The 15429-nt window shown below is 38.1% G+C and overlaps 1 protein-coding gene across 1 annotated transcript in view; it reads left to right on the forward strand.

Annotated features, from left to right (window-relative positions):
- Nucleotides 1-12164, forward strand: part of LOC108442503 (transcription initiation factor TFIID subunit 4) — a 38873-nt gene extending 26709 nt beyond the window's left edge. Inside the window, exons 10-16 of the mRNA XM_017722575.2 lie at nucleotides 630-750; nucleotides 3121-3290; nucleotides 3774-3904; nucleotides 4099-4224; nucleotides 4589-4645; nucleotides 4740-4859; nucleotides 11589-12164. Of these exons, the coding sequence (XP_017578064.1) occupies nucleotides 630-750; nucleotides 3121-3290; nucleotides 3774-3904; nucleotides 4099-4224; nucleotides 4589-4645; nucleotides 4740-4859; nucleotides 11589-11756 (893 nt within the window). The 3' untranslated portion in view covers nucleotides 11757-12164. The remainder of the gene's footprint in view (nucleotides 1-629; nucleotides 751-3120; nucleotides 3291-3773; nucleotides 3905-4098; nucleotides 4225-4588; nucleotides 4646-4739; nucleotides 4860-11588) is intronic.
- The last annotated feature ends 3265 nt before the right edge of the window (nucleotides 12165-15429 follow it).

Below are 15429 nucleotides of genomic sequence, written 5' to 3' on the forward strand. Positions count from 1 at the left end.
AAATTCTGAATTATATAAGAGAATTCTAAAGGAAAATGTCAGGACATCTGTCCATGAACTGAATCTCAAGACAAGGTGGGTCATGCAGCAAGACAACGGGGGAGGGGGGGGGGGTCACACCAGATACTGAAAGCAAAGGTTCACATACTTTTTCCACTCACAAATATGTAATATTGGATCACTTTCCTCAATAAACAAATGACAATGTATAATATTTTCGTGTCATTTGTTTAACTGGGTTCTGTGAAATCAACTTTTAGGCCTTTTTTTTTTTTTTTTTTTTTTTTTTTGGGAAATGTTAGTTACTGAACTGGTGAGTTCATGTTGCCACATAATTGAATTCCGGTGCTGCATAGAACATTGTCACCTTGTGGTCATGACCTGGAATAACATGGCAATAATGAAAAGTTTTCCTTGCAAACTTGCCCTGCTTATATCCCAGCTGGTTTGGTCCAGAGCTGGAGGAGTTCCTCTTTGAGTCTTTATTCTCACTGTTTCTTCTCTGTGCTGCTCTCGGACAGCTTTTTTGCTTCATGGGAGCCACATTTATGACTAAAGCTGCTTTAACGCAGTGACTGTTTGGAAAAAGTGATGCACAATTAAAACTGTGTTTTCTGTCTCGCTCTCAGGCTCTATGGTGAAGACTGCGGTGTCTGTGGGGAATAAATTATTATCTGTATCTGGGCCTCAGTCTCTACCCTCTGCAGTCCAGAAGACAAAACTGAAAGATGCAGGAAGCGGCTCCTTCAGGTTAGTGCAGCTACACTACAGTCTGCCACTTCAGTGTAGAGCTGGGCAGTTTTGAGAACTTACTGTGATGAATAATTTAACTGAATATTTTGATAATGATGGATCTTGTGATTCAATAGAAGAAAATGAAACGCCTGGTATTACTCAACAAGTGATTTTAATACAGTATGGCTGCAAAGAATATTTCACAGTTCGATAAATTGGGTAAATAAAATATATTCAAAAAACGGAAATGCAATTAGAATGACGTTCGCCAATAGAACAGATTAGCAGTGCATCTGAAGAGGTGTGCGCTCGAGTATATAGGCTGGTGGTGTGTGTGTGTGTGTGTGTGTGTGTGTGGTTGGGTTTTTTTTTTTTTTTTTTTTTTTTTTTGATGGGCTTAAAAAGCTTGGTCAACTTTTCCTCAGAGTTGAGCTGACCAGAAAGCTGCTTTCAGTTTTTAAGACTTCTTTTGTCAGCGATTCATTCAAACTCAGCAACCTGGATAGGTTGCCAGATTGAACAGAATCCCCCATAGAATAGCATTTTGTGCTACCTGCTATGATAACAAATGTTTCATTTATGTCCACTTTATATTTCATTCATAATAATATAAAACCAATAATAATAAGCAATAACTAATGTTTCATTTTGGTTTTAAACATTAAAGCGAAACACACAGCTTGTACCTCTTGTAGAATATTAAAATATTTGAGAATATTCAATTTTGAAGATTATTGAAAATGCATACCCTCAGCCTTAGTCAGTGGTTACTGGCCTGCAGCCCTATAATACAGTCTGAAAAACGGTTTCACCATCCAAAGAACCATTTCAGCATGGAGAACTCTAATTCTACATAAAACACTCACACAAGTGTGTGTTTCAGTGTTTAATCAGGAATTTGTTTTAGACCTGAACACACCTGATATAACTGGAACATTCATGTTAAAACAAACAAACAAACAAATAAAATAAATAAAGGTTCTTCACATGTTCTTAAACCATATTCTTGAACCACGAATAGAACCATATATAACACATTCTCCCTCAATCTGAAGAACAGTTTCACCATGCAAAGAACCATTTTAAGAATGCAAATCTTTATTTGATTGTTCATGGTCCTATATAGAACCAATGTCCTTAGAAAAGAGCCATCTTTTATTAGGAGTGTTCATTTTAGGGGTATTTTTCAAAGTGAATAAGGGGCAACAAAAATGAAGTGTTGTCCATTTGTATCATACAATGCATACATATAATACTATTTTCCCCTCTACTGTAACATGTCAGTCACCTATCACATTTCCTTTGCTAATAGTTGAAGGTAATGGCACAAAATAACAGTAAAAACCTTAAATCAGGTTTAAAATTGCAGGGTTTAAATTTGAAGACTAATGTCTTCAGATGCTTGCATATTGAATAAGTGTTTTTACAGAGACTTTTCTTGACAATTATATCCTAATTGATTTGAGGGCCTCCAGCATGAGCTCTGCTTAATCATTTTTAATGTCTGGTTTACTGAGACACCCCGAGGCTGGTTTTTGTTAAAGCGACATTTTGGCGTCTTTTAAATATCTGAAAGTTTTAAATCTTTGCACTCATGCCCCATTTAACATCCACTGTAAGCCCCCTGGCAGGAATCGCTGGTGTAGAAAATTACTAATAAAACCTCAGTCATCCAAATGCCGCCATCTTCATGTTGACATGGCTGTAACTGATTTTATATATACACTTGGGTCTAATCCTTTTTCTTATTTTTATCCCTGCAGCTTGTTTTTGAGTGTTACCTTGCCCCTTTTAACACAGTTACAGGGTAGTGGTGAAAATGAGACCCTCAAATAAAAAAGAACATCACTTAATCAACAGGCTTCTAGTGGTGCTCTGTAGGTCACCCTACCAGTCTGTAGTGATGGCAGAGGGTAATGTTCAACCCTAGAAAGAGGAGGGTAAAGTTCTACAACCACGCTACTGGGCTTTAGTTACATTTAGGGAATCCTATGCTTCCAAAGGGTCATTGTCAGCCACCACTAATTCTTCAGTGATATGAAGCTAAAGTTAGCTATTCGCAAGCTTGTTGTTCAGATTTTCTTGTTCCACCTTAAATGGTTTTAAGGTAGAATGGGAAATTTGTCTAGCTAGCTACCGAGACATTAAGAAAAGGACCATAATATATTGAAATGTATTATGGTTTTTTTTTTCCCCTGATAACAATCCAATTGGAAAGCCATGTAGCCCTAACACTTTTCCCTGTAACCTCAGGATGCCTACAGATGCCCTGAAAGCAACTTTCCCATGGTGAAATGCAGCTCATTGCTGTACAGAGAATAAGTAACTGGAAACAAGCCTGATTCTATTTTTTTTATGTTTGTTTCATATTTTGTTTGTTTATAGGGATGATGACGACATCAATGATGTGGCCTCCATGGCTGGAGTTAACCTGTCTGAAGAAAGTGATCGCATTCTGGCGACTAACTCTGAGCTGGTGGGGGTGGTGACTCGCTCATGTAAAGACGAACCTTTCCTCTATACTGGCTCATTGCAGCGCAGGATACTGGAAATAGGTGAGGCTTCATTCGTGACGAAGACATCTGTATTTATTTTTAGTGGTGATCAGCAGGTTTATTTGCCTGTTTATTATCTGAGTTTATCAGACATTATAGGGTGCTCCTTTGCAGAGCTTTTGTGCATAATTGTAGTTTGTAAATCTTTAATCATTATAATTTTTACAAAACAATGTGTTAATTTTCTCTACACAGAATGGCATAAATGTTTCAACACAGCTTTTGTATGTTTGGGTGCTTTTCAACTCAAAATTCTTTACTCAGCCAATGAGCTGTTGGGCTCGCCAACCAGTCAGCACTCAGTAACTGTAATGCCAGCCAGTCTGCACTCAGTGGCTGTAACACTAACCAGTCAACGCACAGTACATCATTAAAACCAGTAACTGTTTCATTTATAATGACGGATGTGATGAAGAAAAGGAACAAGAAGTGTCTCTGTGTTGTCTTTCCTACTCTACTCACCTGATGATTCTTCCACTCCAGGTAAAAAATACGGCATCACAGAGGTGGGCAGTGATGTCATCAGCATTGTTTCTCATGCTGCTCAACAGAGGCTGCAGAACCTTCTAGAAAAAGTGACTCAGGTGGCTCAGCAGAAGAACGTCCCGTACAAGGTGCTTCACGATTGAGTGTGTCTGTAGAGTTCATCACCTAAACACAGTGACTCTGACTTTGAAACATGATGCAGCCAAGCTAAATGCAATCTTACAATCTGCATTTAAAGTGGAAACGTATGGCAACAGTCAAAATGACTCAAATCTTGATGGATTTCAGTGTTTTTTTTTTTGTTTTTTTTTCCTTCTTGCAGGAAGATGAGCGGCACGAGCAGATCAGTGATGTTCGAGCTCAGTTGAAATTCTTCGACCAGTTGGATCAGATGGAGAAGCAGAAAAAAGAAGAACAAGAGAGAGAGATTCTGATGAAAGCTGCAAAGGTTAGCAAGCATATACAGTTACTGTCATTAAATGCTAGCGCTATATTCATCCCAAACTGTTGTAGAATATATGTTACGGTTTGGGATGTGCAGTCCTATACAGCACGTGGTATGTGTGAAAATTGCCGAACACAATGGAGAACCTAGTCACACAAGTGCAAGTTCCACCAAGAAATCTCAAACTATAATCATTTAGCAGGTTAGCAGCAACAGACAACTTGTAGAGAAGAGGATTTCCACTCTGTAATGTATTCCAGGTTTCTCAAACACTATAGGGTGCTCCTGAGCGAGTCCAAAATGAAATCAGTTTAGATGGAGCATTTCAGCAAAATCATAGTTTATAAATGCTTTCTTTTGTTGACAGTCACGATCGAGACAAGAAGACCCAGAGCAGTTACGGCTGAAACAAAAAGCCAAAGAGGTACGAGCAGAAATGATATGTAAAATTATGTGGGAAATAATGTCCTTTTCTCTGGTCTGAGCTCAGTGCGAGTCCTGTTTTTTGTTTGTTGTAGATGCAACAGCAGGAATTAGCTCAGATGAGGCAGAGGGATGCAAACCTGACAGCACTGGCTGCTATCGGCCCCAGAAAGAAACGGAAAATGGACACTTCAGCCGGCGGATCAGGACCAGAGGTATTGCCATCTAGGGGCTGGATGATGAGGCCAAAAATCTTATAATTAACAGTTAACAGCATTTTTTTACATGTTGTTTTAATTTTGAATAGAATTAAATGATTGAAAATGAATTCTTTCTACTTTTTTACTAGGCCTTTTTTACTGCCCAGAATTTCAATGCAAAGTAGAAAACTCGACAGAGATTGTTGTAGACGGTTCTGTATAGAACCCTTTCTGAAAAGGGTTATGTATAGCAGGGTACCACTATTGTTACAAGCCAAAGAACCTCTTTTTGCATAGGTAGTGTAGTATGTGCTGTTGTGAGTGAACGGCTAGATCATTTCAAGGGTTCTTTAGTAAAGAAAATTGTTCTGTGTAGAACCATTAACACTCAAAAAACCTATTGCATGATTAAAGGGTTCTTCACGTTGATAATGTGTTTGATATGGTTTTCTATAAAACCTTTTCTTGAAAGGTTGTAAATGGCACCAAAATGGTTCCACTATTGTAACACATTATTGTGACTTGACACTTTTTGTTGCTGTATAGAACCCTTTTCAGTAAGGTTCTCTAGAACATCTACTGCACATTGTCCATCAATCTGAAGAGCTATTTCAGTGCGCAAAGGACCTTTTTAAGCATGCAAATCGTTCTTTGAGTGTTCATGGTTCTAAATAGATCCACTATCCTTAGTAAAGAACTCTAGGGTACTTTTAAGGATACAATATATTTTTTTTTTTTTTTTTTTTTTTTTTTTAAATAAATAAATGAGTGAAGAGCAACAATAAAACAAAAAAGAAATATGTTGTAAATTGGTATCATAATACATAATCCCCCTCCCCTGGAGAATGTGCTGTAGATAGTTCTATATAGAACCTTTTTATAAAGCATTCTAAATAGCACCAAAAAGAGTTATGCAATTGTTACAAGCCAAAGACCCTTTTTGGTACTTTATAGAACACTTTTTGCTAAGATTGTAGCATAGTGGCAAGTTTAATCAAATCAAATTTATTTGTATAGCACTTTTTACAACTAATGTTGTCGAAAAGCAGCTTCGCAGAATTCCAGAAAAGACAAAGTTTTGACATGAATGTAAAAAACCCCTCAGAGCTGAGGAAGAAACCTTGGGAGGAACCAAGGCTCACAAGGGGGGACCCATCCTCCTCTGGTCAAACTACTTGCAAAGTTATTATACTACTAATATTAATAGCAGTAGTATTAGTATTAGTATTAGTAATAGCTAGGAGTCCATGAGAAACTTCAGTGTAGGTGGGCAGCTAGTCCATGGCAAGTGGCAGTAGCTGGGCAGCTGGTCTGAAGCGGTTAGCAGGAGAGCTCGAACAGTCAGTCGTCCAACAGTGTCCAGCCGGACCGGTGGGCGGTCGTTTACTCGATAAAAGGTAGCAAGATGGAATTAGTTTTGTTGTGTTTGAGTGTATGTAAAACAGATTGTAAACATTTCCAGAGTGTGGCTAATGACACACATCTGACTATGACAGCTTAACTAAAAGGAGAAAACTAGAAGGACATAGACACGAGAGCACTCAAACAGTTCGGCATCCCTCCGCTCCACCGTCTACAAACCTGAGTGACCGCGTACGAACAGCGGAACGACAGCACCAGCATCTCTGTTTGCTATAATTCCCTGTGTCTATGGACCCCTGGATCTGCTGCTTTTATCTAAGGGGGAACATTAGCTACCAAAAGCTAAACTGAACAAGTGAGTTTTCAACCTAGATTAGAAGATTGAACAGATTTGAAGTCCTGAGCATTTTCTGGAAGATCATTCCAGAGTTTGGGGGCTTTATAAGAAAAAGCTCTTCCCCCAGCTGAAGCCTTCTGAATTCTGGGAACTATTCAAAAGCCAGCACTCTGTGATCTGAGTAATCATGGTGGCTCGTAATAGGAAATAAGGTCTTGCAGGTACTCAGGAGCGAGCCCATGTAGGGCTTTATAAGTCAATAAAAGAATTTTGTAATAAATACGGAATTTAACAGGCCACCAGTGAAGTGATGATAAAATTTTCTAGTTTTATTGAGGACCCTGGCTGCACCATTTTGAACTGGTTGAAGTTTGCTTAAATTCCTGCTAGTGCATCCTGACAGTAGTGTGTTACAGTAGCCTAGCCTTAAAGTAATAAAAGCATATACAGAAACACTAGTACCATGCAGAGATAAGGCGTTTCTTATCTTGGCAATGTTGCGAAGATGTAGAAAAGCTGTCCTAGTGATACTGTCTGTGTTGATCGAATGATAAATCTGAATCAATTATGACACCAAGATTTTTTTGCTGCTGAGCCAGGCGTAACTGGAAAGTCAGCGAGATGTAAAATTAAATGTGATAATTTATTTCTTGCCACTTTTGGACCCAGAAGGAGAACCTCTGTTTTGTTACTGTTTAGTATGAGGAAGTTACACAACATGCAGCCTTTTACGTAATTTATACAGTCCTCTATTTTCTTTAATCTCTATTTGTCATGGCTGATATGTCTGTGTAACAATGAAAGTTAATGCCATGGTTACTTATAATTGCCTAACGGTAACATGTATAGTGTAAATAATAAAATAGAGCCTTGCAGATTTCCAAATCTTACATTTGAATAATTGGAAGATAAATCGTTTACCTTTACGAACTGATAACGTTCTGTTAAGTAAGATTTAAACCACTATAGGTCTGTCCCTGTGATTCCAACCATGTTTTCTAACCTTTCTAGAATATTATTGTGGTCTATCGTATTGAAAGCTGTCCCGAGGTCAAGTACCATTAACAGGGATGCATAGCCTTGATCAGAGGCAAGAAGATCATTTATTGTCTTACATAGAGCTGTCTCAGTGCTGTGATGTGGCCCTAATCCAGATTGGAATTTTTTATATATGTGGTTCTTATGTAGATATGAACTACAGTGGTTCCCGAAAGTTTGTGAACCCTTTAGAATTTTCTATATTTCTGCATAAATATGACCTAAAACATCATCAGATTTTCACACAAGTCATAAAAGTAGATAAAGAGAACCCAGTTAAACAAATGACACACAAATATTATACTTGGTCATTTGTATATTGAGGAAAATTATCCAATATTGCATATTTGTGAGTGGCAAAAATATGTGAACCTTTGCTTTTAGTGATCTGGTGTGACCCCCCCGTGCAGCAATAACTGCAACTAAACATTTCCGGTAACTGTTGATCAGTCCTGCACGCCAGCTTGGAGGAATTTTAGCGATACTTTTTTTAATCCCACAAACGGGGAAATTCCACCTCCGCATTTGACCCATCCGTGAAGTGAAACACCACATACACACTAGTGAATACACACACACTAGGGGGCAGTGAGCACACTTGCCCAGACCAGTGGGCAGCCCTATCCACGCACCCGAGGAGCAATTGGGGGTTAGGTGTCTTGCTCAAGGACACCTCAGTCATGGACTGTCAGTGCTGGGGATCGAACCAGCAACCTTCTGGTCACAGGGCCAGCTCCCTAACCTCCAGCCCATGTTGGTGGGTTTCCTCACATTAACTGCTCGCTTCAGGTCCTTCCACAACATTTCGTTGGGCTTAAGGTCAGGACTTTGACTTGGCCATTCCAAAACATTAACTTTATTCTTCTTTAACCATTCTTTGGTAGAACGACTTGTGTGCTTAGGGTCATTGTCTTGCTGCATGACCCATCTTCTCTTGAGATTCAGTTCATGGACCGATGTCCTGACATTTTCCTTTAAAATTCTGATATAATTCAGAATTTATTGTTCCGTCAGTGATGGCAAGCCATCCTGGCCCAGATGCAGCAAAACAGGCCCAAACCGTGATACTACCACCACCATGTTTCACAGATGGAATAAGGTTCTTATGCAGGAATGCAGTGTTTTCCGTTCTCCAAACATAACGCTTTTCATTTAAACCAAAAAGTTCTATTTTGGTCTCATCCGTCCACAAAACATTCTTCCAATAGCCTTCCAGCTTGTCCACGTGATCTTTAGAAAACTACAAATGAGCAGCAATGTTCTTTTTGGAGAATAGTGGCTTTCTCCTTGCAACCCTGCTATGCACAGCATTGTTGTTCAGTGTTCTCCTGATGGTGGACTCATTAACATTAGCCAGTGTGAGAGAGGCCTTCAGTTGCTTAGAAGTTACCTTGGGGTCCTTTGTGACCTCGCCGACTATTACACGCCTGGCTCTTGGAGTGATCTTTGTTGGTCGACCACTTTGACCACTTTGTTGGTCGAAACAAAGGATTTGAGTTTCCTCCATTTGTACACAATTTGTCTGACTGTGGACTCTTTAGAGACTCTTTAGACTCTTTAGAGATGGTTTTGACTCTTTAGAGATGGTTTTGTAACCTTTCCCAGTCTGATGATCAACTCTTTTTCTGAGGTCCTCAGAAAATCTCTTTTGTTCCATAAACATGTTTTGCGAAGAGCAGACTTTGATAGATCCCTGTTCTTTAAATAAAACAGGGATGTTATTTTTTTTATTTTTTATGATGTGGCTGTATTTCACAATATAAGACGACATGCTGACCTACAACGACTCCACCATTTCTCATGGTGCTGACAGCATCCCTAAAATCATTCCTTATACACGTGAAACTGGAGTTGTTCAGTAATCTTTAATAGATGTTTGATTATATGGTCCGTGACACTGTATGACTCAGTGCTGTCTTTTAATATAGACATGATATGTCCACTGTTCTGTGCTCGGTCAGACGTGTCTTGGCTGTTTGCCTACATTTGGGGTAATTTTTGGGAAAATTCAGATTCCATTCTCATTTTGTACTGATGGAAATCACCATTACAGTAAAGATGTGTTTCTAGCAATAAAGCTGCAGGTCCCTGGCAAAGTAATAAAAGCATTGGGTAAATGAGGGGTCCTAGTGATACGGATGCTTCAGTTCAGGTGTATTTCCTGAACTTGACTGAATTATTGCTGTAATTCTGCTTAGTGTTCCCTGTTGAAAGTCTAGCTTAATGTGTTTGCATCTCACTCAAAATGCAAAAATTTATTGGTCAAAAAAGGGTGAATTATATAAGGAAAACTGTTGTTTGGCCCAGTCCCATTTCTTTCTTAAAAGGGGTAGTGCTTGGAATCTTCCCCTCTGAAATGGGACAACCCTCAGATGAAGGACATCATTTTATAAGACACTACTAGTGGTCACTGGCACCCTGCCAGTCTGCAGTGATAGCAATGGATGGTAAAGTTCAGCAGCTCACTGCTGTGCTTTAGTTACTGTTAGGACTGGGCCTCTGGAAACCTCTTTTTGGAGGGCTATGTAGCCCTAGCACATCACCCTACCCTCCAACAAAAATCTCAACAAAAATCAGGACATCCTGCCCTTACATGTGAAAGCACAAAACGGAGGGCAAGAGATTTGTTTTTAAACACTTTATATGTTAGAAAATAATTGCTGAACACATCTGAAAAGCCTGAACTGTGCAGTATGAAATTGTGAAGTTAGACTGTTAAACTAATTAGCGTTTTTGTGCTCAGGTTTTTTTTGGGCAGGACTGAAATTTTGATATGGACTAGAGTCATATTTAGCATGACCTCTCCCTATCATGAACAGTAAAAAGCGAGAGCGCATTAGCATCAGTGCATTACTGTGCCTGGCTTGGTTATGCTAGTCAGCAATACCTGTTGCTAACTTGCATAAATGAGAGAGAGAAATGATAATTCTGTTGCAGACTATGAGGAACGAGGTTGATTCTGAGACAGCTTATTGTCCTTTGGTTCCAAATTGGACTCTTGTCTTTGATGCTAACAGATATTTAACATTAGTACAAGCTGATGTTTGCTTCTTATTTACCAACTTCTTGTTTGAATTTTTCTATTCCACTTTAATTTGTGCAGCAGTTGTATTCCACCCAATATGAAGAGCAATGAAGCTTCCAATTCAAATTTTTCTGTTTCACCTTAAATAGTGTAGCTGTTGATGAATATGAAATTGAAGTCAGTGTCTCATTCAAATTTTCCCACCTAGTTACAGCAGTTACATTCTGGTGAATATGAAGCTTAAATTAGTTTCCTATTTGAATTTTCATGTTCCGTCATAAATAGTGCTGCTGTTATATTCTGTCAAATATGAAGCTCAAGTCAGCATCCATTCTCATTTCCCATTCCACCTTAAGTGGGGTAGCAGTATCGTTCTGATGAATATACATCTTAAATCAATTTCCTATTCTGATTTTTCCAATTCCCCTTAAATAGTTAATAATCTGTTACATTCTGGAAGTCAGCATCCATTTTCACTTTCCTGCTTAAATAATTTTGTTGTTACATTCTGGAAAATACAAAGTCAAAATAGAGGTTTTTTTTTTTTTTTTTTTTCCATTCCACCTTAAATGGTGCAGTTGTTACATTCTGGCAATTTTGAAGTTTAAATCACCCTTCTATATAAATTTTTCTGTTCCACCTTAAATAGCGTAGCTGTCATATTGTCATGAATATGAAGCTGAAGTAAGCATCCTGTTGTGTTTTTCTTGTTGGTGCAGCAGTTACATTCTGGCCAACATGAAGAGACTGCACCTTTCTGGCAAGAGGGTGTGTCCTTCAACAGACACGCCCCACACTTTCAGTGTAGAGAATGCTGCTTATTTTTCATGATTTTGAAATCTGATTTTAGGTTTTTTTTTTTTTTGGCTACTTTATGTTTAATAGCATATTTTTAAGCTCACAACACATTTATTGCTGCTTTACACACAATCTAACATGCTGTCTTACCTTGTTGCTCTCTCTTGTCTTTCTCTCTCTGCAGGGTGTCAGCTCTGTTTCTGCTGGTTCGGTGGCAGCGGGCTCCGGAGGATCGCGGCAGTTTCCCCGGCAGCGCATCACTCGAGTCAACCTCAGGGACCTGCTCTTCTGCCTGGAGAACGAACGAGAAACCAGCCACTCTCACCTGCTTTATAAGGCTTTCCTCAAATAACACATGCACTCCACACACATCAGTCTTTCCCAGCTTCTCTCCTGGAGCCCTCGCGCCCAGCAGAGCTCGGTGTTCTCTCTACTTTCCCAGCTCAAACAGGGAAAAAACAGAACCATGTAGTGCAGGAGCGGCTCCAGTAGCAGAGCCTGGAAACACTGCGCTACACACATTGAAGGAAAACTCCAGGATCTTCCACCCGGTTTTATAAAAGACGGCAAATCCAGCACTTTTCATTGAACTTTAAAAAAAGAGAACAGAATCCACTCAGATTTACTTGGATTAGAAGCCAGATCCTATGAATAAATTTAAAACTTCACACACCTTTAAAAAGATGGTTCTTAAAAGGTTTTTTATAAGGAGAATGATTCTATATAGATCCATGAACACTCAACAGAACCCTTTACATGACTAATGGTTCCTTGCATGGTGAAATTGTTCTTCAGATTGATAGTGTGTGTTATATATATGTAGCTATATAGAACCTTTTTTCAAAAGGATTCTATATAGCACCAAAAAGGATTCTGCTATTGTTACAGGCTTGACATTATAACAATGAAAGGTTCTTTATAGAGCCATCCACTGCATATTCTCCAACAATCTGAAAAGCAATTTAATGACGCAAATAACTCTAATCATGCAGGGTTTTTTTTTTTAGTATTCATGGTTCCATATAGAACCATTTTCTTGACTAAAGAACCAGAGTGTACTTAAACAAGATGATTCTTCAAGGGTTCTGTGGTAAACAGTAGTTTTGTTTATAACCCTTTGTTCTGTATAGAAGTTTGCATGCTTAAATCGTTCCTTGATTAATTTGATTGGAGAACGTGTTGTGTATTGTTCTGTGTTGAACTTTTTGAAAATGGTTCTATACAGCACCAAAAAGGGTTCTGTAATGGTTACGTCAAGCTTGTAACAACAGAAGAACCCTTTTTGGTGCTATATAGAACAACATACAACAAATCTGATTTCACCATGCGAAGAACCATTTAAAGCATGCAAATGGATCTATATAAAAACGGGGTTCTATGCTGAGCCATTTCTTTACCTGAAGAACCATCTTTATTGAGTTTTAAGTCAAGCAGTTTTCTGTTCTTTTCTAACTTCAGAGAAATGTTGAAATTGCTGTCTATGGCAATGGATCATACATTACAGCTACACTCCTAAAGATGGTTCATCAAGGGTTTTTTAGTGAAGAAAATGGTCCTGTAAAGAACCGTGAACACTCTAAGAACCATTTGCATGATTAAAGGGTTCTTTCCATCATAAAAATGTTCTGTATAGCACCCAAAAGTCATCTTCTTTTGTTTTGATGTTAGGCTTGTTACAATAGCAGAACCATTTTGGGTGTTTATAGAAGCCTTTTTGTAAAAAGGTTCTACATGGAACCACTTACAGCACATTCTCCATCAATCTAAAGAACCATTTAAGAATGCAGAGGGTTCTTTAAGCATTCATGGATCTTTATAGAATCATTTTGTTTACTACAGAGCCATCTTTTTCCAGAGTGTAGAGCAAAAAGACATCAAGTTGGTAAAACTCTGGAATTTTCCTTTAACAAACAGGATACGGAACTTAAGAAGCCTTTTCTCTGGGACATCACCCGTTCACTGACGTCACATCTTTCCACCAGCACTCCTCAGAGGAAAGACGACAGGACTCTTCGGCATTTTTTTACTTGAAGGCGCTTCGTACAGAGCTTTTAGTGAAGGAAGATGGATATGTGCACACAAACCAGGTTCTTATTGTCGTTTTAATCAAATGTGAAGAGTTTCTCCAACTTCTCTACAGACTCTTTCTCCGTCTGCACAGTTTTCCTAGAACCAATGTCAGCCCCTGAGGCCAAAAGCAACAAAGACCTCCAGCTGTCCATTCTAACTGCTTTCTTTTCTAAACTTTCGATCCAGTTTGGACATGTTTTTAATATAGATCTTCAGAAAAGTGAAGCTGTTCAGCAGCGAGTTAAAGCCTGTTTTTAAACTTTGGAAACCCTGACTGTGTCCAACCCGCACTGCTTTTCCAACTTTTCCATTTTAAAACGTTTCGTTACTCACTGCGAGCATTTTATGGTAATTTTACAGGAGTTCCAAATGGACTAAAACTCTTTTTGTACAGTTCTTTTCTATTATTAAAAAAAAAGAAAAAACGTTCTTTTAACAAGAATGTGTTTTTTTTTTTTTTTTTTTTGTTTTTTTTTTTAATTTGCTAAGTTGCCTTCTTGCCAAAATAAGCCATATAACCATAATTATGTCTGAAGGCTGAGCAATTAATCAAGCAATTACCTTCAACTCCTGTCTGATGTAGCATCAGTCTTCGTTATCATCGTTAATCTAATCTTCCAGTCTGTTTCTCTTGCAGATCTTCAGTTTCATTTAGTAATGCATCAGGATGATACTTTAACTTTATATTATTGTTGTTCTCATTATTAAATTTAAAGGATTATTTATGTTTTTTGTGCACATACAGATGCAAAAGGATACCCAATGTGTGTATATATGTACGTAATCAATGTGGGTTTGGAAAATTAGTCTGTTTTTGAATGTTTTAACAAAGATGAAGAAACGAGGAAGACTTAAGTCCTATAAATATGTGACCTAAGATTATTTTTATTTTATTTTTTTTGAAAGAAATAACGAGTTTGCTTTCGAATGCACTTTTCCCCCAGCTGAATCTCCCAGTTAAATCTGTGACGCTGGACTGCTTCCACCCAACTGCAGCTCAGCTTTTGCTAATTCTGACTATTTATCTGAAGACGAGGCCTAGTTTGTACCTATTTTTTAAAGTGCACCTATTAATTTGTTCTTGATCTATTTTCAGACTGTATGAAAGGATAAAGAGAACTTTTATGATTGTACATACTGTTGGATTTTTTTTGTCCCATCTCTAAGAAGCTGGTTCGGATGAGCTGTTTATGGCACATAATGTTATCACCCGCTCAGTGTTTTTTTTTTTTCTTTTCTTTATAGATGATTATTGTAAGGGGCACAGGCTGGCCTCATTTTCAGCTTCCCACATTGAGAAGAAGTAGCAGGTAGCCTGATCTATAAGTATCAATATATTGTACATTTTGCACAGTCACTTGTTAATATGTAAATATTTGACTTCAAATGTTTTTAATTGCTATTGTTTTATAGAGGATTGAAAGAGATTAATCTCCTTCATTAAAAAATGATAATGTGATCACTCTTTGTTTGTTTTCAGTCTTAATTAACCATTTAGCTGATGTCCTTTTCATTTCCTTCAGTCAGGGTGTTCCCAGAGCTGGCCCGAGCACAGATCTCAGACTTTTCCCAAATCAAAGCATATGGCATATAAAAGGGCAGTTTTGTAAATGTGAGTCAGAAAAAACAGAAAATCTCAATTTGACTCTGAATACACACAAGTTTTATAGTTTATAATCATAAACATTCAGAGCTAAGTAATAACTACACATGTTTAAATCATTTTAAACCAATCAGAACAGACAAAGTTCACTTGGTGGATGTGGACATGTTGAGTTACTGCTCCCTGCTCGCCACTAGAGGGTACTGTTGCTTCATGAATGTTTATATGCTGCTTGCACGCATTAGTTACTTTTAATTATAAAAATTTAATTTTAAACTTCACTCTTCATAATGAAGCTGCGTGTCTAATTCAGTGTAATTCATATGGTTCTACTTCAGAATTTGAAGACTTT

The sequence above is a fragment of the Pygocentrus nattereri genome, chromosome 9 (genome assembly GCF_015220715.1).
Source record: "Pygocentrus nattereri isolate fPygNat1 chromosome 9, fPygNat1.pri, whole genome shotgun sequence".
NCBI lineage: Eukaryota > Metazoa > Chordata > Actinopteri > Characiformes > Serrasalmidae > Pygocentrus > Pygocentrus nattereri.